Source organism: Zonotrichia albicollis, chromosome 8 (assembly GCF_047830755.1).
Source record: "Zonotrichia albicollis isolate bZonAlb1 chromosome 8, bZonAlb1.hap1, whole genome shotgun sequence".
Taxonomy (NCBI): Eukaryota; Metazoa; Chordata; class Aves; order Passeriformes; family Passerellidae; genus Zonotrichia; species Zonotrichia albicollis.
In genome coordinates this window covers 11,955,995-11,980,697 of record NC_133826.1, presented here as the reverse complement: position 1 = coordinate 11,980,697, position 24,703 = coordinate 11,955,995, and the positions used below count along the sequence as shown (strand labels likewise).

The 24,703-nt window shown below is 39.0% G+C and overlaps 1 protein-coding gene across 1 annotated transcript in view; it reads left to right on the top strand.

The window, feature by feature from the left end:
• PIGK (phosphatidylinositol glycan anchor biosynthesis class K) overlaps nt 1-24,703 on the top strand; it is a 73,164-nt gene that overhangs the window by 35,361 nt on the left and 13,100 nt on the right. Inside the window, exon 10 of the mRNA XM_005482162.4 lies at nt 4,879-4,954. Within this exon, the coding sequence (XP_005482219.2) occupies nt 4,879-4,954 (76 nt within the window). The remainder of the gene's footprint in view (nt 1-4,878; nt 4,955-24,703) is intronic.

The following is a 24,703-nucleotide window of genomic DNA, read 5'->3' as shown; positions in this document are numbered from 1 at the left end:
ACTATTCACTCAAACCCGACATAGCCCATTTCAGCCTCTCTTTAATAGGAAAGCTAATAACTTTTTCTGATGTGGTGCATAAAGCTCTGGTATTTTGTTTTCTTTTTATTGCCAGATGCAAGTGTGTTCCTGTATTTACAGTCAATAAAGCTATCAGTGCTATACACAGGTTTAGATTAATAATTTCAGCCTTTCAGTCTTGGGTGTCAGGTTTAGGCACTGCTGTGTTATTTGCATCCCTTGGGCTCGTGCTGACTGTCCAAGCAGTTGCAATGTTTCTGCTCAGAGCTGCTTCTACAAGGGGGGCACAGCCCATTCCAGCATTTTCATTCACATTAGTCAGAAGTCATGTCTCAAACAAGCCAGGCAGCACTCGAGTTGTACAAGTGGTGTCTGCAGAAAAGAAAGATGGTGATGCCCAAACCCCTTCTTCTCATGCATTTTTGTCTCTGATAGCTCTTTGTACCCTGTTCACACTCTGACTTCCAGTTTGGATAGCTTCAAAAGAGTCGATTCCTTATTAGGACTTACCATCAAAGAACAGGAATTTCAAAAGAGATGCAGTATTACCTGTGCATGGGTCATAGATGTGAAATTCTGTGACTTTTCTGAGCCATCAAGTCTAGGGAACATATAAGAAGGAAGAAATACTAGCCGTAGTCCTGCTGCCTGTTATATTAGTGAATGTTTATATTAACCCAGAGAGCCAGGTTTTATGTTACCTAGACTTTTCTGTCCCTTAAATGTCTTAACAGCCCATTTCTGCCATGAGCAAACCAGTTAGTGATCACATGTGCTTTTTTCCCCCTTGTATTTTTGTAATACTTGCAGAAGATAAAATGCATCTCTGCCCTAAAGCCACTGCAGCTATTCTGTGTAGAAGACCATGGGCTGGGTTTGCACTTGGGGGAGAATGTGCCACCTCCTCATGCTCAGAATTTATTTTTCTTTAGCACACATTGACTGTCTCCCTTAAGAGCGAGCATACAAATATAAATAGCAAATAAGATATTTCACCAAATATCTTGACACGTTTTACTGGATTTAGATTCACTTTCCACAGTTTCTGTTTCATGCTCACTTTCCTTCATCTAAGAGCAGTCGCAGTGGCAGTATAAAAATAGCTTTTAAATTGAATTTTTCAAGATCCTCCTCTTCTGCTATCTCTTACTGCTTCCCACTTCTCTTCTGATTTTACAATTCTTTCTACTCTTCTCCCTGAAAATCAAGATCTCCTTATGCTTTGCATTACCAGCTGTCAGGCATGATGCTGTATATGTTGATATGCCACTGTGTTAGCTTGCTTTGCCACTGTTGGCAGCACTCTGCTGTCATGCTCAATTGAGACAGAAAGGACTGTTTCTTACTGGAAAATTAATTCATGAAAAACTATCTTTGTTTCTGTAATATAATTGTTTTGAAAGAAATTAAACATACAAAGAAAACTGAATTACAACAAATTAGTCCTTAATTTTATAAAGGTTTAAGTGTCAAATATGAATGAACTAAACACAGTGAGGCCAACTAATTTAGTGAAATTACAGCCTCAAATTGCCACATATTATTTCAGCACAAATTCCATCACCTGAGATGGTTTTGTATTTGGATTTTTTTCCTGACATAACTAGTTCTGAGCAAAAGGGAATGCATCCCCAGGCATCTGGAAATTATCTCTGGAGGGAATAACCAATTTGCTTGTGTCCCTCTGTGAAAGGGACAGACAAGGTCAGAAGAATTGTATTGGAGATGATCTTTATCCTGACGTGTTCTCCTCCTCCACCCTGCAAAAGAGGAGGAAGTAGAACATCCTCCTCTGTGCCGACCTGTTTCTCCCCCTAGGCCTTTCTATCCCTTATGCTTTATGAAGAGGACTGCCTTTTGCAGGTCATCCTGCCAGTCTAGGAGTGCTGGTGGGCTGCTGTTCCTAGGGCTGAAATGAAGGAGCAGTCTTGCAGCAGGTTTCTTTCTCTTGGGCACAGAGTGCCCTGCTGGGCTTTCTTTGCTCCATGGCACAACTGAGCAAGGTAACCAAGCTGATCTCCTCAAAGCCTGGTGGGGCTGCGGCTGTGCTGGTGAGCCAGGCTGGCATCCTGTCCTGCAGCCACCTCCGTGTCATTGTCACCGTCACTGTGGCCCCTGGCACCAGTGTGGCTCACCCCAGCTGGAGAGTGGCTGTGAGTGGCTCAAGGCTCAGCACCTGCCTGGAGCAGCCAGCTGGGGATGCAGCCCCTGCTTTGGGGGAGAGAATGCAGCCATTTGTGAGCTGTATCACGGGGTTTGATCTTACTGGCCCTGAGCTGTCTCTGTTCTTACAGAAATTACTGGTTAAAGCACACCCTTTGTTCCCACTTGCAGGGGATTTTAGGCTTATCTGCAGGAGAGAAGAATCAAAAGTCTTTTCTGGACTTGACAGCTAGTACATCACTAAACACATATACAAAAAGTCCATGGCATTACAGCAAAAAATTTGAGAAAACAGTCCTGAACTTCTCTTCCAAAACACCTGTGTGTGTGTGTGTGTGTAAACATTTTAGAGTGTGGGTATGTAAATGTAGATGTTTATTTAAATACATTAGAATGTCCACCTACCTAATATCTGTTTTATAATTCATTTACATATAAAATATAGTGTAGTTCGAGTGACTTGTTTTTTTTCAGAAAGTAAATTAGAAAAAAAGAGTAAAATGTCTTTCTTGATGTTGAAAGGCTTCTATCACCTTAATTTCAATTTAAATCTAATTACTTCAAAATGAATGTTTTTACTACTCTCCCCTTCCTCTTTTTTTTTTTAGTTAAGCTTCCTAAAGCTTAAAATTATCATGATAGTTTATCTTTTTTAATCCTTTGTAATTTGAAGGAAAGTCTTTTTTTCTTGCAGTTGACAAGGAGTGTGTTTGACAATGCAAGGGAATGCTGATTTCATGTACAAAGAGAAACTGCCAAATGTACAAGGTCCTTGACACAACAGACAGACAAGCTTTTTTTTTTTTGTTTTTCATTTCTGCTAAAATTCATTTATAGTAATTTTTGCTGTTACTTTCAGCTTAAAGTCTTTAATTTTGGGAATTGAGAAACTCTTTTTTTTTTAATTTTTAAATTCCCCCAGATTTGCAGTGTCCCTGTAAAAACTTAGAGATAAGCATTCAAGGTATTGATGAATATTGTGTTGTGTGTACAGTTGTTTCATATCTAGAACTATGACTAAAAAATAGGCTTTGGTAGCTGGTATCCATAAATCAAGGTGTTGTGTCAGCTAAGAGGCTCCCAGCAGAACAGAAGAAATTTCCAGTTCACACTGACTGTGATGTGTTTGCCAATCAGGACCAATGACAGAAAGTAGGGAGGAACTGAGTGGAAAGATTCCTTCTACACTCTGTGGTGGAGTTGCTGAGCCCCCTCTAAGCTCTGGTGGTTGCACTGGACTACAACAGCAGTGTATTTCATGTTAAAAGTATGAATTCATCATTGTCATAGTAATCCCAAAACTCTAAAGACCGTATCAGTAAATGAGCTCTATCTGTGGACCAGCTCCAGCAGTTCAGAGCCTGCTTATTTAATTTGTCTTAAGCACATTAAATGGTTCTGGGCAGGCTGTCACTATGATCTTTGAAATATTGCTGTGTTTCTTTTGTTCTCTGCTTTTAAATTTCTTATACAGTAAGGCTTTCATACTCTGTTCATTACAAATTTCTGGATATTCAGACTCCTATTTGAGCTTAAAGCCTTTCAAACCACAGCAGAAATTCAGTAGTGGGAAAGGAGAGAGATGTGCATTTTGTCCTCTTTTTCCACAGCCTGATGACTCCTAGTGCAGACATTAAACCTGGAGTTTCTGACTCTTAACTGGCAGCTGGTCTGCAGGTCAATTAACCCAGCAAGTATGGATCCTTTTTGACTAGAATAGGTATAAGGTTTGAGCCTGAAAAATAATGTCTTGGCCAGAGTTTTTGTCTTAAAATAATTCTACATCAGCTTAGATAAGGGCCTTGTTTTTGTCAGGATCTTTTTTCCCTTCACTTCTTGTCAAAGTGCTCAAATTCCAATATTCAGAAGTCTTCAGAAAAATAGAGGAATGGCTGATGAAAAACTTGAGTGATACTTTGAAAATGTAACACATGCTGTGCAGCTCCAGTAGATGAAAGAAGCGTGGTTGAAGGGTTTAAAACATGCTTTCATATTAATCTACTATCATGTAAATATTCTTTTAAGACACTGCTTATGGATTCCAATTCTTCAGCAGCCACCATAGCTTATTCAAAGTTTAAAGGGTTATGATATATATTCTTTGTGAAGTATTCGCTCTATTTTTTTTTTCCCACGCTAGCTTTTTGGCTTTTTGATAACCAGGACTACACACTACTGTACTGGCAAATGCATGAATATTTGTGGTGTTTAACTTCTACCACATCTAAACACTGCTGTGCACTTGCAGCAAAAATGGGAAATGGTGAATAATCCCTCCTGCCTTTTGAGATGGTCATATTTGAATTATGTTGGCAGGATTGAGTGAAAAAGCTTGTATTGTTAACAGTGCTGAATCTGCTCTGTAAATGCATAGGACTTTTTTCCATGGGGATTTCAATCCAGCTTTCACCAGTCCTTGTTCACCTAAAACGAAATGTAAAGGTTTTCTTAGGTTTCTGCTGCTAAATTTGTGCTTTATGTCAGGGAAAAAAATGCACAATGTTATGTACATTTCTGTTTACTATAAATTTGTTCTTTCACTCAACTTCATAAGAAATACATTCCATTATTGTCACAAAATACACTTTTTCTTCATCCTTAAGCAAATCAGTGTCCTGAAACACTTAATTTCTTTAATTTAATTTGGTAAACATTGTACTAACTTTGACACGCATGAACTTTCTTTCTTCCTAGGTTTCCAGAGGAGGAGTTGGCAACAGAGCCACTAAAATATGCTGAACAACTTCCTGTAGCTCAGATAATACACCAGGTAAGTCTTTCTATTTTAAAAATTCCTTTGAAAATAAAGAACATCTGTAATACTTAAACTGCTTTTCTAGGTCACACAGAAATAATGTCCTCATGCTGGAAGTATGTATAAACAAGATGTTCAGATGACAACTATTAAATTATAAAATCTCATTCTGAACATGGCAACGAAGAGATGCTTGCTGTATGACATGGTTAACACTTCAGAGCTACTTGTTAAAGTTGTTGTGTGTCTGCTGATAGAAAAGAAAAAAAATCCATTAATTTCTCTAAATTTGCATCTTGACCTAAATCGTATTTCCCTTCCTGAAAAAGCAGCCAAAGTTTGGAGTCATTATCGTGGAATAATTGTCATGATGAGTTGAGCAGGGAAGACAATCTTTCCTCCTAACACAATTCTGAATTAGCACCATTTTATTTCTAACTATAGCAGTATCATCATACTTTCTGCTTCGAACAGGGTTTTTTTATTTTGCACAATTTAAAAAAAAGGTTTCTATTTTTCCTAGACTGTGCCTTCTAACTTTGTCTTTATTTAAATGCACTACTGTGGTATTGATTTAAGTAAACAAATGAGGGATGATGTGGACATACAAGCTGGAATTAAAGTTTTTATTGTAACATGTCTCCCCCAACTCATGGCAAGGAGGAAGAAGAGATCTTTTCTGTGCAGAAGATTCTATATTCCCTTCTTGCTCTTTCCTCAGTGTTCATGGCCTGGTTTTCCATCCATCCTGCTGGGTAGATCAGGTACCCAGTCTGCATTCAGGTGTGTCCTCATTCTTTGCTGTCAGCCACAGAGGGCTCTGCCTGTTGTGTGGAAAAGCTTATGGCCAAACAGCACACATAAAACTTGTGTCAGACATGACTGGGGAGATTTAGCATTCCCCTTCTTGGGGATGACTTAAAGGAAGGGTAAATGACCTCTTCTGTTGCAGTAATTTTGATTTTTTTCAGAATAAAATAAATAATTGTTAAACTTATAAAACTATAACATTATAGATGGGAGTCCTGCTTCAGGGATAAGTAATTACAGTTTTCTTAAGTCAGGGCTAAACAGGTCACATTACTGTTTTCCTAATGGTATCTTGGCCCTATGGAATCTTCCAGGTAATCAAGTATGCTCTGAAAAATTGACCTGAAATTTGGGGAAGATGATGGCAGTTTATGTTGGGAGACAAAATGGTGCAGTCCCTTCACTGCCTTGAGATAAGGAAAATTTCCAGACTGAAAACTGGGACTTGGTACTGGTCAGAGTAGCACTAAGCCAGAGAGACAATGTTAGATAAAGCTGTGGTTTCAGACTGAGCTCTTTTTAAATGCTTCAAGATCAACAGGAGCAAATAAAAGTCCACTAAGTCCCTTAATAGAATTTTGTAAACAACTTTTTGTGTATTAATTATTATCGTAGATCTTCCCAAATACCTTTGTCAATAAGTGTTTTAAAGCATTGAGTTCATGCTGCAGGCAGTGCTGGTTTTACCTTAAAGGAAACATAAGCTTTATTTTAAAACCTTAAAGTGTACAAGCCTTTCCTGCAAGTTGTAAGCACAAGGGATTTTAAAACTTTTGGCTGAAATCTGCACCTTCGGGAAGAATTTCTGATGTGTTCAGAACATGGAAGATTGGAAATCAGGACCAGTTTGTATGTCAGGAACTCCCTGGTGTTGTCAGAGCTTCAAATGACCCAACAGCCTGCAAATGTCACATTTAAAATTCTGTCTTCATGCCTGACTCTCAGCATAAATGAATTAAACAGCAGAGCAGGCAGCCAGTCAATATGTTCTTAACAGTGAGAGTGAGCAATGAAACAGTTTGGGGGTTGTTTGGAATCAGTAAATAGAAAGTGCATGGAATGGCTCACCTAGAGGAAAAGCTCAAATAGGAAACAGAATTAACCTTTAAAATGGTCGAGCAGACCAAATGTCATAGCAATATTTTTACAGCATTAGGTGGGTAATAACCACAGAGTGTTCATTTGGCCAGTGTGTGTCACACTGCAGTAGAGTATTGTGCTGTGCAAAGGCAAAAAGCTGGGTTCATGTGCTCTTATCTGTTTGCTGAACTTGCCTGTAGTACAGAGCTGGGCTCTGCACAAGGCAGCAGAGCAGACCCAGCAGAACTGTGAATGTCTTGGGTGCAGAGGAGGCAGATAAGGGAGATTGTTCAGCTGTGAGGACAGAGTTTGGCACCGTGCCCTGGTGTGTGTGAGGCTGATGCCCCGCTGAGCTGCCACCAGCTGAGCGTCACTGCACCAGCATCGTGCTGAATTAGCTCTGCTGAGAACCCCTGGCACCCTTCTGCTGAGGGACCTGGCACCTTGTGCAGGGGCCTTGTTTATATAAAAAGGATTTTTTTGCTCTAAGAATAAAGAAGGAAATTATAAGAAACTAAAAAAGTGACAAGAGTAAAAACAGTGAATAGTATTTGTGGTGTTATGATGCTGTATCTGCATGGATACATACATACTCTAGACATACATAACAGCATCAGTGCTGTGTACTTATAGCATAAATATACATTAAAATTTCACAGTGGTGGACAGGTATCCTAAATTAGTATAATGTAAAAAGTACATTTTAATTATACTTTTTAGCCAGCATAGCCAACTTTTTAGCCAACTACTACTATCCAGCTTTAAAATTGGATAAATTTATTCTCCTAAGCAGTACTAAAATAATCCGTGTGCTTTTAACTGAAATAAAAAGCCTCTAGTGCTTGGTAAAGGAATGCAGTCATTAATATAAACTTGTAAAAGTAGAACTGTCAGAGTAATGCCCACATGAGACAGCCTTTTTAATGAGATTCCCTCTGTACAGCCATGCATACAATGCTGCTACTTACAATAAGTTTATGCTACTTAGAGTAAGGCCAAAGAAAAAAAAAACCAAACCAAAACCCAAACTAAAAAGAGGAGAAAAAGAAGATTATTTTAATTCTACATTTGTCTTTAGTCAAAACAGGTCTGGTGGAAGAACGGGGCAAACTGCATTTGAGAAGATTCTTTCCATTTATCATAAATTATATTCATTGCTGGCCTTGCAGTTCAGCAAATCATTTTAATAAAAGTACCTAACTTCAGTGCCAGTGCTTGTGCTTGGAATGTCACTGTGTGTTAACATACTTGGCCTAATCAGGATTTAGGATATTGAAGAGACTTAAATTGTTATAGGTGTCTTACTGATGGTAAAATGTTTCATTGATGAAAGGCACATTTCAGCAGATAAACACTAGATATCCTGATGGTGTTATAATTGAAAACAAAATGAAACAGCAAATTCAGACCACAATCAACTTGCATACTTATTTTAGTTCATTTCAAACCATTAAGCAGATAAATGAACATGCTGTTAAACCAGGATGATATTTCAGGAAAGTGACTTGCAGCCTGTAGTGGAAATTGCACAATTTACTTGAAATCTGACATAGTTTAAGTTGCAGATTTACTTAAAAATAAGGAGTTCCTTAGGTATATTTTTCATGGGGGGAGTGTTACATGCAATATCCAATTAAAGTAGATAGAGTTTCCTTTTGGAGATATAAGTTTGGTTTGTAGAAGTTTTCCCCTGTGCTTTTGTGTTGCCTCTCCAGGAGCAGGCTCAGTGGCAAATGTCTTCAGTGACTGCAGGAGCTGCTGGGAAGCTGTGCTGACCCTTGGAGGAGGCGTCTCTGTTCCAGGGTCTGGTGGAGCACCGGGAGCTTGGCTCACCCAGCCTTGGGGAATGAGGGGAAGCTGCCCTGAGGGTGTTGGCTGCAGTCACCATAGGGAAATTAAACGGGAAATTTATGAAAGATGATGGGAGGGGGATCTCCAGAGTTAAAAATGCACAGCCTGATGGCCATCAAAGGATGCTGCAGGGTTGTAGTTCTGCAGTAATTCTTGTAGGAAGGCCTTTGTTTCAATCATTTCTGTGCTTCTGTGACAAGTTTGCAGCCATTACCCACCCCACCCTTCCCCCAGAAAAAATCCTTTTGCTTTGAAGATCAATTTTTTGTTGATTCTCAGGGTCTCATTCTCACATTGTAGAGGGTGGTTAGTTTATTGTATTTGTTGTTGTTATTCTGGTTTCATGCTGATTTAATTGGCAGAGGTTTTCTTCAGCAGCATTTGCCAGAAATTGTTGAAACAGTATTAAGAAAATAGAACACACTATGTTGTATAGATTTTTTTTTGAAATATCCTTTTATTATCTATAACACAACAATTTTAGCTCTCAGATTTAAAATATTTTCACAGACATTAAAGTGGTTTATGATCTGTGTGAAACGTTCAATATGAAAAGTAACCCATCACATGGTGAGACAGTCTTGAAAACACAACTTTAAAATTCAGGGATCACACCAGCTCCTTGTCCATTGCCTTGTAGCTGCTCTTTGGCAGTTTATACAGTTCAGGAGTTCCCCTCACTCCCAGTCTGCTTCTGTCCTGATGGTGGAGTCTTTGTTCCTATAAATGTTTTATATAGCCATTAGTGTTCAGAACTTTGGCTAAGTGTGCAAGATGTTTAATAGCACAACAGTAACCCAGATTTTTATTTTTATTTTTGATGCAGACAGGAGGTTTTGTTTATGAATATTAATTTATTAAAAATTTTAAAGTACTTTGATAAGTGATACTTGCATTTTACTGTGTCTTTACAGGCTAAGAGGTTCAAAAACAACTTGTAATACTTAGATGTCTCAGGTTTGATGTGCAAAGTTTTAGACACAGCTATTTATACATTCTTTGAAAATCCATTCATGTAGCTGTGTTTGAAAATAACTTTGAAGCATAGCTTGCTTTTTAGAACTCTGGTCATGGTATTCAGCTGAATGATGTCAGAGATAAAATACAACCTTTCACCAAAAGGTCCAAGTTCTGCTGCACCTGCTAGCACAGACACAGGTCTGCTCAGGCAGGGATGCTTTTCTTTGTCAAAAATGGATTTTGTCAGGATGATTGAAAATTGAATTTTTCATACCAAATATTAAAAAGTACGCTGACTTCAGAGGCCAGTTTTATTTTAACAAAATACATCACTTGGCTTCCCACCAAAAAGCCTTGTGACATGTCAGCCTGCCCTAGGACACCTCAGGCTGTACCACTGCAGTGCTGAGCAACGTGCTGAAGACAAATGCTGTCCCCTTGCCATGGCCCCTTCTTGTGGCCATTTTGGAGTGTCTGGAGAACAGCAGCCTGTCCTGCCAGGGCTCTCCCCTGTCTGGTCCAGACTACAGGTGAGGAAAGCTGTTTCTGATACTCATCATGGAAATGTGCTGTGTGCTCTTCCTCACCAGCTCACCTGAAGTGGTTTTTGGGGCTCAGGCATTCTGTGCAGAGCTAAACCCAGGTGTGCTGTACCCCTTCTGCTGAACCATTCTTCATCTAGGGCACTTGGGATGTATTGGAGTCAGAAATTAATGTGTCTACTATGTTTGGGGGTTTTCCATTTCTTTTCTGTATTAAACATATGTTTGTGAATTGTTTAACCTAGAGGTCATTTGGCTACATTTTATAACTATAATGGAAGAGGTCTCAAGTGGAATCATGACTGGATGTCATCCAGCACATAAGAACTTGCTTTTCCCCTAAATTGTAAACAGTATATAGACTTAACTTCTGTTACTGCTGGATAAGTTAGGAATTCCTTAAATCTTTTGAGCTTTCTTTAAATTGAATGCTGTCTAGTAGAAAACTTGGTACTCAAAAGGATCAGAAGGAAAAGAGCTATTACTGCACACTTTTGCCAACCAAACCAAATATGTCATAGAGCAGCAGAGGTATTCCTGCCAACACCTTGTGCTGCTTGGTGCATATAGGTGCTTTGAAGTTCACTCCCTAAGATTTCTTCTAATCCTAAATTTGATTCAAAAAGTTGAGGTGCAGAATCGTGCTATGTGTATGAGTCATGTAATACATTAAGAATGGCACAGTCCCCTGTTTCTCTGACTCACTGCAGGAAATCACCAAACACAATCTTGACTTGGTTATAATGGTACAGATTTTTTACTGGCATATCATTAAACCAGAGATTTTTCAGGCGTTTTTATCATCTAGTGAACTTCTGCAGAGACAGGAATGGTACTCAGGAGCTTCAAATGTAATCCAGTAGTCAATACAAACAGGTTGTCTCTCTTCTTTTCTTCTTCAGAAATTGCATAGCTCATTAGCCACGTGAAACTTCACAACATTCCTGAAATACAGTTTATCTGAGTACAGCATAAAGTATTTTTGTACAATAGAGACAACCTAATTTTTAAAATTCGCTGTTGTTTTTCTCATCAGTTTTTTCCAATCACAGAATACTATGATGTGGAGTTAGCATAAATTACTGATCATTTGTTTTTACTGACAAGACAGGGCTGCTTCTGTTTTGTTGTTTTTCATCTGACCATGATCTTTCCTCTTGGAAGCAGAGATGTAGTAAAACAGTCTCTTCTCTTCCATCTTCCCATTAAAGGACTCTTGTGGGTGATCACTCTCTGCCTATCCAGGACCATTATTTTTCTGTTTCTCAACCAGAGGGGAAGTTCTGCTGGTTTATCTCTTTGTTGTTGAAATGTTACATGGAATTTCTTCTTAGTCTTCAAGACAGAATAAAGATAACTATCTGAGAATTATTTTTCTTTCAAATGCTGCCCTCCAAATCTTAAAAATTTAGCAGCAATGATGGGGACCTTTGTTTCTGTATGGCTGGAGTGCCAAAGTATTAATGCATGGGGAGCACTTCCTTTGTCTGTATACAGCACTGCTCAGCAGAGTCAGAAAAGAACCATGAGTGCTTTTTGTTGCTGACCAAGCATTACAGGGGAACTGAATGTAGTATTAGATTTTTTCAATTATAGCTGAATACAATGGATTGGATAACTAAATGCATTGGAAGGTATCTTGCATGAGGAACCTGAACAGTCAGTTGTGTGGTTTCTTGTTTTTAACTGTTTCATACTAGAAATACCACATTGAACATTTTCTGTAAGCCAAGAAGGGGAAGTGTTACCTGTTCCAGCATCCCAGAGACGGTTGAGATGGTGTTTGGTAGCTTCTTCTTGCCAGAACTATTGCATGCATGCTCCACCTATTCTTCCCTGTTTATGCATTAAAACAGGCCCCTTTACATCCTTCCTTGCATTTTTAAAACATTAAACCAAAGTGTATTTTAAAGAATGACCTGTTTTTCCTCTTACACACTATTAACAGTTCATTGAGCACTTCTCAATATGTTCTGTTTGATGTGTATGTACATTATGAGCTCTGGGCATCAGTAGAATCCAGTCTCTGCTGTCACATCTTGGAATGTGACTTTATACCCTCTTCACAGAAATGGCTCCCAGCAAGGTGACAGCAACCCCCAGGCCGTGCTCTCTCTCAAAACCAGTCTCCTCTTCAGGGAGATGCAGTAGCAGGCAACTGATGCAGTGTTTTCAAAATGACTGTTTTAGGCTGCCCAGATCCTGCAGTTTGGATGAAGAAGTTTTAACTCTGATCTGTCAGTTTTCAGAGGTCATGTTTCTTTTCTCTTTCTGAGCCTGTGAAATCCTGACATGTACAGATTGGCATTTTATCTCCATTCTTCTTTGGCACAGGATGGGAGATCAGTTTGACAGACAGCTTGGAGCAATTTAAGGGGCTGCCCCTCAAGTGGCCACACTTCACTCTCACCAGTGCTGGTAGAGTCCTGTGCTCATTAAGCACAGCAATGGTGCAAAGTACTGCTTGAAAAAAAAAGGGCATTTTAATCCTGGCTGGGTATCTGACTACAGAATTTCTAAAGCCAACTAGGATACGTAGTATCAGCTAAAACTGATAAAGTGTACTTGTATTCCTGAAAGTTTTTGTTTATATTGCTCATGAGCAGATGAGAGTAAAAATAGCTGTTACTGTGGAAAGTTAAAATGGAAATAAATTTGAGGCTTTTGTGCATATCATGGGAGTGCTCAGTTTGCCCTTGAGAATACTGCTAATATGAGGCTTTATATGTGATTGTAGCCTCATCCATTTTGTGGATTATGAGACATCAGTTTCATACCCACCAGCATATAGAATTGTCAGATGTACTATTAAAAATATATATGAAAATATACCCTGGCTCTATAGTAGCTATAATTGTTAGAGGTGCTACACTGGATTTGCAGCTTCTTTAAGAGGTAATTCCTGTAACCGTTTCTTTTTAATAAGCACTATTTAAGATGTAAAATGAAGGAAGATGTTCAGGAAATGACTGTAACATGACAGGCTTTAGAGAGTGCTGTAGATCTCTGGGGTTTACTCATCTGAACTTCAAATAACTGCATTTCAAGGGTCAGTAGTAACGGTATAGCCATGGACTCAAAAAATTATTATATTCCTTATATTCAAAAAATTGATTTGCTTCTTGTCAGCTGAAGCAGTCACGTGTTTGAAGATCCTGTGTGCACAAGCCTTTCAATATGCACTATTGATGTTTCTGTGTCTTTGTTTTGGCATGGGACTGATTGTGCCATGATCCCCTTTTGTTGTTCTTCAGGATCTGCTCACAACCATGATTTCAAGGCGATGGTTACTGTTTCTATTGTGCTTTATCTGTGCTCAGAGCTTTACAGAAACAGACAGGTTCAGAAATGCTTAGAGCTTGAAGTAAACTTCACATAGCAGGTTGGCAAAAAGCAAACCAAGGTTAACAGCAAGAGGTTCTCATTTGCAGACTAAGGCTGTAAAGGACCATTATGTTGATCTCTTCTGACTTTCTGCACAAAGCACACAGATACTTTATTTATATTCTCCCTTCTTTGTGGCTGTATTGACATCAGGAAGGATAACTAGAAGAAGGGTTTGAGCAGATGCTGGGAGATGTTTATTCAAAACATCGTAATTATGGGGGGAATAAAACTGAGCAGGACAATTGGGGCATGTCAGAACATATTTGTGATTACAGCAAATATTCACAGTACTGCAGCTGGTACTGAAGGACCAACATGTACAGGTCCCATGGGTCTCAGTTACTGACATCATGTGAACTGTTGCACCCTGCTATAGGTAAAACATCAATAGCTGTCTCACTTTGTTTGGGGCAGATGATATTAGAACTGCTGCTGTCACTGCAAATGTAAGGAGGCTATTTTTGAGTTCTGTGCTTTGAGACTCTTGCTCTCCTCTGTGGTCATAATAAGCTTGGCTAATGTCAGCTTTTTTCCTAAAATTATGTCTTCAGCCATTTTCACTTTCAACATTTTAGTCCTCTCTTAAGCATATAATTCACTTTTTTCATCATTCCTTGCTTCCATGATATTTTTATGTGATATATTGGTCTGCATTCATTCACATTTGTTATTTATAAGTTGAAATTCTTAGATATTCTAAGTCTTTTTGGATTTGTCTGCACTGGGTCCCATTTACTTTCTGTTCCTTCAAATATTGGAAAAGTGAATGCTATTTAGGGCAGGGAAGTGAGTTGTCTCCAGTGGGGATAACTGAATAGCTTTTTCAGTACATAATGGTATGCAAATAATATACCTCTGCCTCTCATGGGAACAGACTAAAGAACTGCACAAGCTGTCTGTGACCTTAATAGGTTTGTAGGCATCAGAATAGACCCCTGACTTTTGCTGAAGCAAAGTGTGTGATGTACAAATACTTCAGGTGTGTTTCAGGGCTAAGCAGTGCTGGGGAAAACCTGTGAATTTAGGATGTGGTCCACACAGCTTCGTGTGAATGGCAGTGTATCCCAGCAATACAATACAGCTGATGCACGAGCAGTAGGTTTTAATAGTAGTGACCATTAATAAAACAGATGATGCTTAAAATGTGCTAATTAGTTGTGTTGTAAGAGTGTCTTCATGTACAGTACAAGGTGAGGCTGCAAAACACAGGAAAATGAGAGGTAAGCTGCTCCATTTGCCTGTTTTTATGTTTATGATGTTTTATATGTAAAAGTACCTTTTAAAAATTTTTCTTCTTTTTAGTTTATTTTATTACAGGTTCTAGAGCAATTCAGGAAACAGATGCTGCATTTAAAAAAGCTTTGATTTAGTGAGGCTTTCTGTGCAAGAGAATGCATCCTTCCTAAAACTTCATTTTACTTAAATTAACTTGTATTTCCACTGAGGATGGCTTATATTAAGCACAAAGGGAGGCTTAGCAGTTTAGACTTCCATCAAATAAACTGCATAACTAAAAAGGGAAGATGCCAAGCCTCACATACTTGTACTTGAAAGAATTGTGTTCTCTCTCGTGGGAACTCGAGATTAGAGAAATTATAAAGGCTTTGCATAAAAACAGGGAGTTAGAATTAATTTTTGCTTAAGCGGGGAAGTGTCAAAAGCCTATTATGGTAATTTTTCAATTTTGTCTTAACTGTTCACACATTTTAAAATAGTTGTACAACTGAGTGGAAGCATAATTGATGTGTTGTGGTTTCTTTTTCCTTTCCTTGGGCCATCATAAAACACAGCTTAGGTGCACTTAGGCATGGAAGAAGTAGGTGTGCTAATTAAGTAGATGAAAATTTTCATATCATAGTGAGAAAATTTACCTAATGGATTGGAATAGTACTCTAAGAATGGTTCCCCTATTCTTAATTACATCCAAGTACCAGATATCAATATTACATGAAGACAATTAAGCCACAAAAACCTTAGTGAGAAGACATAATTCCTAGCAGTAGAATTACAGGGTTGTAGAGACTATAATGTTTATTACTATTATTATTATTATTATTATTATTGTTGTTGTGAACAGTAGCACTATAAGTCTACATTTAAAAGAAATTACTTTATTCATTGTGTTTTGATGTATAGTAAAAGCTGAAGATATCGTGGAATGAAGAGCTACTGCTACATTTATTTTTTTTATCTTTCTTAAATTAAAAAAATATAAATCTTGTCTATATCAGAACAACCAATAAACTGCTGTGGTGTAGTAATTCAAAATTTATGGTTGACCTAGAATAAATTTTAGGACTTCTCTAGGTAACAGAAGACTGATTTATTAAATCCTTTTAATGGTAAATCAAATCTCTTTTTCTTTTATTAGATACAGTATTAACAGAATGGATACTGTTCCAGAGTTACTTTTATTTTGGTGATCAGCTTTGCTGTTCCACAGGAGAACTCTTTGGACCAGGCTTTGCATTAGGAATGAGATTTACTGGCAAATGTAAAGTAAGCAGTGCTCCATGGTGGTCATTGGTTAGTGAAACACTGGTTTTTATATACAGAGAAAGGGCCCCTTTCCTTACAGCTGATTTTTCTGCAGAAGCCTGTTTGGGCTATGAAAATGCTGCCTTTGGCATCCCCAAATTACACCCAGCTTGTTAGGCCAGATTTTCTCTGGCTTTGTTTGCAGTAGAAACTGATAAAAGGATGGAGATTTGCTGTGTTGCAGGAGTGAGGCACATTCTGCTTCAGCACTTTGCTGGTGCTGCTGAATGGCTTCTGTCAGAACCCACTTGCAGTGTCTCTTCATGAACCTTGGAGGGGTCTGATTGTTCTTAGCCCTTCTCTCCCCAAAGCTGTGTTTGGGAATTACCTGACTAAAAGTGTTGTCCTGCAGTTTTGGTGAGATGGGCCTGGAGAGGAGGCTCAGCAGGCACTGTGGCTGATAACAGATCTCTGCTTTCTGACGGGTTGTATTTGTGTCCCTGGAATAAAATGGCAGCAATAACACAGCCAAGTGTGAGCATGGGTGTGTGTTGGGTAGAGGAAAGGAGAGCATGCTGTAAGGTCTTTAGGCAAAGGGAAATGTATTTAGTAGTGTTTATTCTTATTGCGTTGCTTGATGTTGCACAGCATTGGTGTGTCTATAAGCACATGTGTCATTAGAGTGTAAGACTAAATTTTTGACCAGTTTGTGTTACCTATCACTAAATATATGCTGGATGGGGATACCTTCCTGAATCAAGCACATTACTGAAGTATTTTATAGTACATTGTCCAAGATGCAAGATTTAATTCCATTTTCTGGTGTCTGTTCAGTGTTGTGTAACATTTTCATTTCTTACATAACCTTGTACAGTGCTTATTAATCATTACTTTTTTATTGTTTACACATGAAAGCTTCCCTGATAGACAGTGTTTATTTAAATGATATTCCACTGAGTAGTAAAATTAGCAGTAGGAGTTTTGTTAGATTTTTTTTCTTCTATCCACTGTATTTCTTCTGAGCTTATGCAGTATAAAAAGTAGGTGTTACCAATAAGCTCACATTGATAAGGAAAAATATATATGTTATCCATCTTGATATATTTTGTGGTGCTGTGACAGCAAATACCTTTCTGAACACTTTTCCTCAGGGGAAGGCACTGTTGGCTCCAAATATATTCACACATTTATCCCACTTAACCATGTAATCCTAGGTGTTATTGGTGATTTTTTTGTGTTAAGTTAATTATGTTTTGTTTTCTCTCCAGTAGCTTGCTGTGAGGAGCACAGAAATGTAACTCACGAGCTCTTGACAGGACTGATGAATGGCCACAGACAGAGATATTGGCAGGCTGCTCTCTAGTGCTCTGTCTAGAATTGTTTTCCTAAATAATTCAGAGGGTTGAAATTTGATGAAATCATTTCCATTTGAAGAATGAATGGAAGGGGTAAATGAATGAAGGCTCTGGTAATGGAGCGGTTGTGTTTGTATGTTGGACAGTCAAGACAGCATCCTGCATCGTGGTTCCTGTGCAAATTCCTTGCATGGGGTTGTGATTGAGCCTTGTGCAAGTGATTTCTTCTGTCATGGTGGGCGTTCCTGTGAATTAGTCAGTGATTTCATTCTTTTCAGGAGTGCTTAACATGAAAGCCCATCTACAAATACACGGCTGACACATGGGTGATGAGTGGTGCTTAGAGGGGACTGAATGACAGCTGGACAGTGGAGCAGTAACCTGTGGTTAGTGTAGATGGAGGCAGGAAAGCTGCAACTGGTTTGCCCCTAGATAGAACCATGTGTGATTTCATCCTTTTTAAAGACCCTTTTGGAAGCTGTTGATTCCGTACCTGTCACTGGTGGTCTGTGAGGATGTTGGGAGGGTGTGTCCTCAGCTGCACTCATCCATTCTTCTGGGAAGATGCTCTCTGTGTGCCCCACATTGCATTTGACTGATGAGCTGTGTCATGCAAATGTCACGTGGGAACAATGATTATTTATGATACCATAAATCTGCTATTCTTTCTTAATGCCTGCAAAAACTCTGTGCAGGAATGGATCTGCTCTCTGGGACTCCTTGTCCTTTGACATATCAAGTGTAACAGAAATGGCTTTTTTGTGGAGGTGTAATTATGTGCAGGCACTAAATGAGTTCCTGTATGACTGCCATGTCCATATTTTATGATTTGTTTTCTATAGCAGCTAGGGTACTCCAAAGTATTGGGTTGATATTTCAGAGCAAGTCTATCTCCTTTTCCCATAAGAGAGTACATACAACATAAACTTGGGTGAGAACACTTGTTTGGCTTATGAGTACAAAACTACTGAATACAGAATCACCTGTAAAAGGTGAGTGGTGGTGGGGAACAAACCGGTCTGTCACCAGCTGTTACTCACTGGTTTGTCACTGAAAATGAAAATGAAATGCAGTAAAAGTACAGCCATACTTGATCTTGCTCCTATAAGTGTGAAGGCATCTTTTGCCTCAGCCCTGCTTCTCCCTCCATTCATTTTGTCATGCCTGCCTTTTGTAATGCTGTTTCAAGCTTTGCAGGCTGGAGCTAGAAAATGTAAAGCTTTACTGCACATGCATATAATGCAGCACAGGGCTTAGGGTAATGGAGAACATTTTAAATTATAGCTGTAGAGATTTGAGAAATGGACATTAAAAACTATGTGTATAAGGATTTCAAATGTAGCTGTTGAAGTATTTGATTAGATCTTGTACTCAATGTGGCATACTCAGTATGAGAACTAATGCAGTCTAACATCTGTTGTTAATGCAGCCTGTCACCTGGCAATAAATGAATAGATACTTACGGGACGTGCAGACACAGAAGTGTGATTGGAACCATCACTACTACTTTGAAAGAAACAGCATAATAATTTATTAACATCATGGTTTTTCTATATAAACAGAAAAAAAAAAAACTTTGATTGAATATGAATACTCAGAATGGCACTTCATCATGGAAGTTCTAAGCATACAATTAATTTCATAAGATTAGGAGTAAAACCTTCCTTAGAAAAATTGATTTAAAAGCATTTGAGTGGACTCACCTTGTGGTTCAGAGACATGCTAAGGGAAATCCAAGTCAGAGTTCCTAGGAGGATGTAGGAGGGCTGTGCTCCTCAGAAAGGCTGGGCTGGATGAGGCTGCTACTTGGAATAATGATCCCAGATGAAGCAGGTGGGAGCCCATGAGTGCATGTGCCCCCATGTGGGGCCTTGGCTCTGCAGAGCTGAGAGGCTGGCTCTGCCACTGGCAGTGCAATGCTGAATTTGTGTGAACAAGACCTGTCCAGAAGAAGACTGAGATAATCTTTTCCCAGGGGATGGTGAGCAGTGCATGCTCTTGGAAGAACAGTGCTCTGATGTGGCTGCAGACCTTGGTTAGAGATGGGACACTTCACTTGTGTCTTGGCACAGACCACCCGACTCCTTCCTGTCCCTTGCACAACTGCCTGACCCTTCCTCCTCACAGCACAGCCAGCAGACTCTTCCTCCTAGCAGCCAACCCACTCCCTGTAACACCCATCCTTGTTGGACACAGCTGTGACCTGTGGAGGGCAAGGCTGTTACAGTGCAGCTCATCAGGGGTGAGCTTGCTTGCAATCCATTCTGCTGCACTCTGAGAATAGATTGGCCCTATTTACACCATGGTATTTCTGTGAATACAAAATATTCTTGTCCCTCTAGCAGCCTTTGCCTCCTTTGTTCTTTGCTGTCTCTGTCTGCTTAACCCATAGTTTCAGTGACAGGGACTTGCTTTTATATCTGATGATTTTTGGAGGTTTCTCTCTGCTGAGGTCTGCCTCACCAGTGTGTGTTTTTGTCATGTTCTGACTCCCTGCATTGTAAGGACCTCAAGGAGTTTATCTTTCCATTTGTGGCGTGACATTGAGCACTGAATTCTTGCCTTTAGTCTTGTTTTTGCTTATAATCCTTCTCTTGTTTAAATTAATTAAATATAAATGTATTAAAAAAGGAACATGCTTTTTTAAGTAGCGGTAAGTGAGTTTTGAACACCAAGTCTACTTAATTAAGCTGCTCATCTGGTATTTTTGCATGCTTCAGTTGGCATGAACCTTTGTGTTTGCAAATGTAACTCATATATTTGCTGTTGACTTAGGTGGCCTTTTGTGGAAAATCATGATCATGGCTTCATATGTGGGTATGAATTTGATTAAAATATAAAGAACAACCTGCTTAGCGTACCTTAAATAGAGGCAGTTGCACCTTTTTTTTTTCCCTAAATACAAGCTAATCTGACTTCTCTCATCTCCTCTCTAAAGCATCTGTGAATTCCAGTATGTAGCTCAGTGTCAGCAGAGCAGGTGAGAGCTCAGCCCCATGCCAGGCTGTTGAGGACAGGTAGGAATGGTCTCCGTGTGTTCTTTCTGGAATGGTCTCTGTGTGTTCTTTCAGGAATTGTCTCTGTGTGTTCTTTCTGGGTATAGCAAACCACACACCTGCGTTTGGAGTTCCCCTGGTGTGTCCCCCACAATCCCTGTTGTGTTTGCTGGGTGGGCATCACTCAGCTGAGCACTGACTTGTCTGGGAATTCAACAGCCCTGGCTCCCAGGTGCTGGCAAGGCTGCCTTTGATTAGATGTTGTATATTATGTAATGTATCACAGGTTGGAAGATTAGGGAATAATTGTTAAACCACTAAAAGCACTTTACAGTGCTGTGAAATGTTGAGATAAATCTGAAAGTAGGCAGTAGTAAGTAGAGGCTCATTTTAAAAAAGCCCTTCTAGATTATGAAGTTTAGAAGGAAATGAAAAAGTAAAGCTATCATAACAGTATTGTTCCTATTACAATGATTATACAAAGTAAATGTTAAAATGCAGTTGTTGGTATGGATGTTAATTTAGTTTAGCTGCTGTTTCTTCCTGTACCCTTTGTGAGTTTTTGTTGTTGATGAATGAAGTTCCTTCATTATTTTATTAATACAGGAGATATCAGTAATCATGGCAGTGTGGTTAATAAATACAAACCGAGAGATTAGACAAAAGTACTTTAAATTGTTTTGCAGATGAACAGGCACCGTTGATGCTGGAGTTCTCTTATGACTTTAATCCTGCTGTGGGCACAGAGAGGATTAAACTATTACTTGGTGGCTGGAGTTATTTGATTTCCCCCATCCCCTGTGAGGACCCCAAAATTCAAACTGTACCCAACAAATTAGAAGTGCAGACTTCCACTGAAAGCTTTGAGGACATACTTTATGTTGTGATTTGCTTGTGATACATATAAATTCATCCTGGAAAGAAACTTTGTTGTGTGCTTTATCATAAGAATTACAATAAAGGATTACCCAGTTTGAAGTTCCAAATTGCAAGTAAACTTGAACCGTTGGAGTGCCTCTAGGAAATACATAGTGTGCTCTTGGCACAGTGCAGTGTATAGCAGAATTTAGCTTTTCCAAGGAATTTCCTTCTGTTTGAGATCAGTTTTCTGAGGTGAGAAGCCAGTGGATTGTTCCAGTGTTGGATTTGAAGTTCACCTTGAATTTCAAAGACCTGTTTTGAGACATGGATCTTTTTTTCAGGTTTCTATACTGGTCTTTACAACCAAGCCTCACATAAAATTCTGTAGCTTGAGGAACAAGAAAGAAAACCTTTGGTATGCACTGGAAGAAAAAGGAACATTCATTTAAATGGAGAATGACCAAAAAGAAAATTTGGAAATTCACCCCAGTGAGTGCAAGCACTGCACAGACAAGTGTGTTTCACTTCCCTGCAGGGCTAGGGGAGGTGGAGCAGCCCTCAGAGGATGTGCACAACCTCTCTCCTGGCTGTAGCTGCTGCTGTCTGCCAGGCAGCCCCAGAGCCCTGGGATGTTTTATACCACATGTGCTGCAATAAATAGGCCAAAACTGGGTCTAGGGCACTCAGTGCTGAAAGTGCAGTGAGAATTAAGCAGGGATTAATTCGAAATCCAATAGCTGCCACTTTAATGGACTCGCTGGCACCTAGTGCTTCTGATGTGTTCTTTTTGTGCAGTTGCACAGGGTGTTTTGCACTCCTGCTACAAATACGCACAATCTGCCTCAGGTTGGGGAGAACATCCCCTGCAACAAGGATGATGTGCACATTCATTTCTAAGCATTTGCACCCTTTCTTAAAGCTCTCTTTGGAAAAAGGTACTGGAGGAGATTGTAGAATTTGTGTATCCCTGTTTCATTTGGTAATTACCTAATTCCTGTCTGTTTGCTCGGCTTTCTGTGCTGCAACTGTTCAGATGTGGATTGTGAGTTTAACCCAAAGTTTACTGCACCAATATTTTTGGGCTTATTGAGAACATTAAGACAGAGTTCTGTTGGAAAATGTTGGATGTTACAGTCTGACAGTCTTCCAGTGTGGAAAACACTTGACTTTATCCTTGTAGATAAGTTTTAGACAGCGTTGTCCACGTGAAATATTAATATGTGATGTTTTAAATCTTATTTCTGTTGTGATGTAACATTTTTAAATTAAACCATTCTTCCTCTAATTAACACTTCAGCTTTTAAAAATTATTTTTTTCATAAAGCTCATTTTAATTGGAGTAACATGTATTGCATGTTTTATGAAACACCTTCATTGAAAGTCTTGGATCCTTTCCATTCAGGTCCCTATAGACCCATCCAGTTTGAAAATACACTGTTTTATCCTCTTCTTAATTACAGTACTTGGAGCAACTCTCTGTTAACTGTTTTTAAATTCCAGAGGATAATGAGTCTACCAGAACTAGAGAGTGTACAGCAAAAAACTGTTCACAGGAGGAAGCTTGCTGTTGCTTAGCTACCTGTCTTTTTAATTTGGAATCTCCAGCAATTCCATAATGACTATTCCTTAAGCTGCTAAATGTATTTGTTCATGACAGAGTGTACCATTCTGAACTGAATTTCACCTATGCATTACCGCTGTTATTGTGGGAATAACGAGGGTGTTTGGAATGGCATTGTGCTGCGTGAATCACAATACCTAAATATGTCACTTACAGAGGCAGTTCCACCTCTGGTGGTCAGTGCTGGTCAGCACCTCTGGTCAGTGCTACAGTGAAATTCAGAATAACTTGAGCAAAAAGTTGCCTCTGCTCCTCCAGAGCAGTCCCAAATATGAACAAGTTTTGTGTCATCTGTAGGTAGTGCATCCAGTCTGTAGTACACATTCTCACATCAATTTGAAACATAATAGTGATAGATAATAAATTGCAGATCAAACTACTATGACATTTAACATGGTTTTGGTCCACTTAGCATTTTCTTGCAAGTGAGAAAATGCCTGACATGTAAAAATTGCCTGGAGCTCACAGAAATCTGCTGAAATAAGACTCTGAACTAGGCAATAGTCATAGGAGAACTACTGACTTTTTTTTCAGAATCTGTGAAAAAATTTACTTACATTAATGCTATCTGATCAATCCTAAAATTGATATAAAGAGATAGTTTATCTAGGCTTGTGGCCACAGAACTGGTATAAGCATAGAAAGAAATTCTGGCTTTTCTAAACCTTTTTCCAGTATGTGGATCTAAAAAGGATTTTCATTTGCTGTTAAAATGAATTCTTTCTTACTCTAATAGTCTTTCCCATTAGAGAAACCTCTGTGACTCTTCCCCTTTTGCCTACACAGAACAGTCACAGCAGCTTCTGCAGCAGTATGGGTGAGGCACTCGTGTGTTTCTGGGAGGGCATTCATCCCACCCCATAACCCATACCCCATATCCATAACCCATACCCCATAACCCATGTGACAAGCACAGCTGGCTGGCACAGGGCATGGGGCAGTGGCTCCATGTCCCATGCAGATGGGGCCATACACAGGTGCCAAGAGCAGCTTTCTGTAAAGGAACTCCAGCACTCCTTGCTGCTGAGCTGACGTGCCCACCTAGCCAGAGTTTTGTTATTGATGCTTTCTGTGTTGTATTTGTTAGGATTTTAGAAAGATGAACTTGTTAGTTTGACAACTAATTATATTTTAATTTAGTGGTGAACTCTCTTGGGAATCTATGAGCAAGTTAATTTAATCGAAATTAGGTATTTCAGCTCTTGTAGGTATACTTTGTGGATTTAAATGTGAATCTGTGTAATCCCATTTTAGATATTCATAAGGTTTTGATGTCCTCATGGAAAATACTGGCCTATTTCAGTATGATTTTGTGCTCAATTAACCATTTAGAGATATTGACTTACAGATATTCAACGCAGTTGAATATTTTTGCCCTTTTATTGTGGTATAATATTTATGTGTATATTTCAGTTTCTGGGTCTGTAAATCTTTCTTATTAGGATAATTTATTTTTAAGATTACTGAGTATGTAGCTCTTGTACAGCCTCATATAATTTTCGTCATGCCTTCATGATTTTAATCCTTTACATTTTAACATTGCATCCCCTGACTTTAAAGTGACTATATATATGTCCTTGATTTCCCAGTGCAGAGCCACTGCTGCACTGGCCTCTCTTCCCTTGCACAATTCCGTGGAAACTTCAGTACAAGACATGACAAAATGTAAAACCATACTCATAGATCACCTTATAAATATTTATTCATATAAATTCTTTAAAGAAATTAAATTACGTGTTCTATACAAAATAGGAAAGAGAGGCTTTTAGTGTCACTGGCTGCAAATTGAAGTCATTTGTCTTGAAGGGTCAGGTGCCACTTTG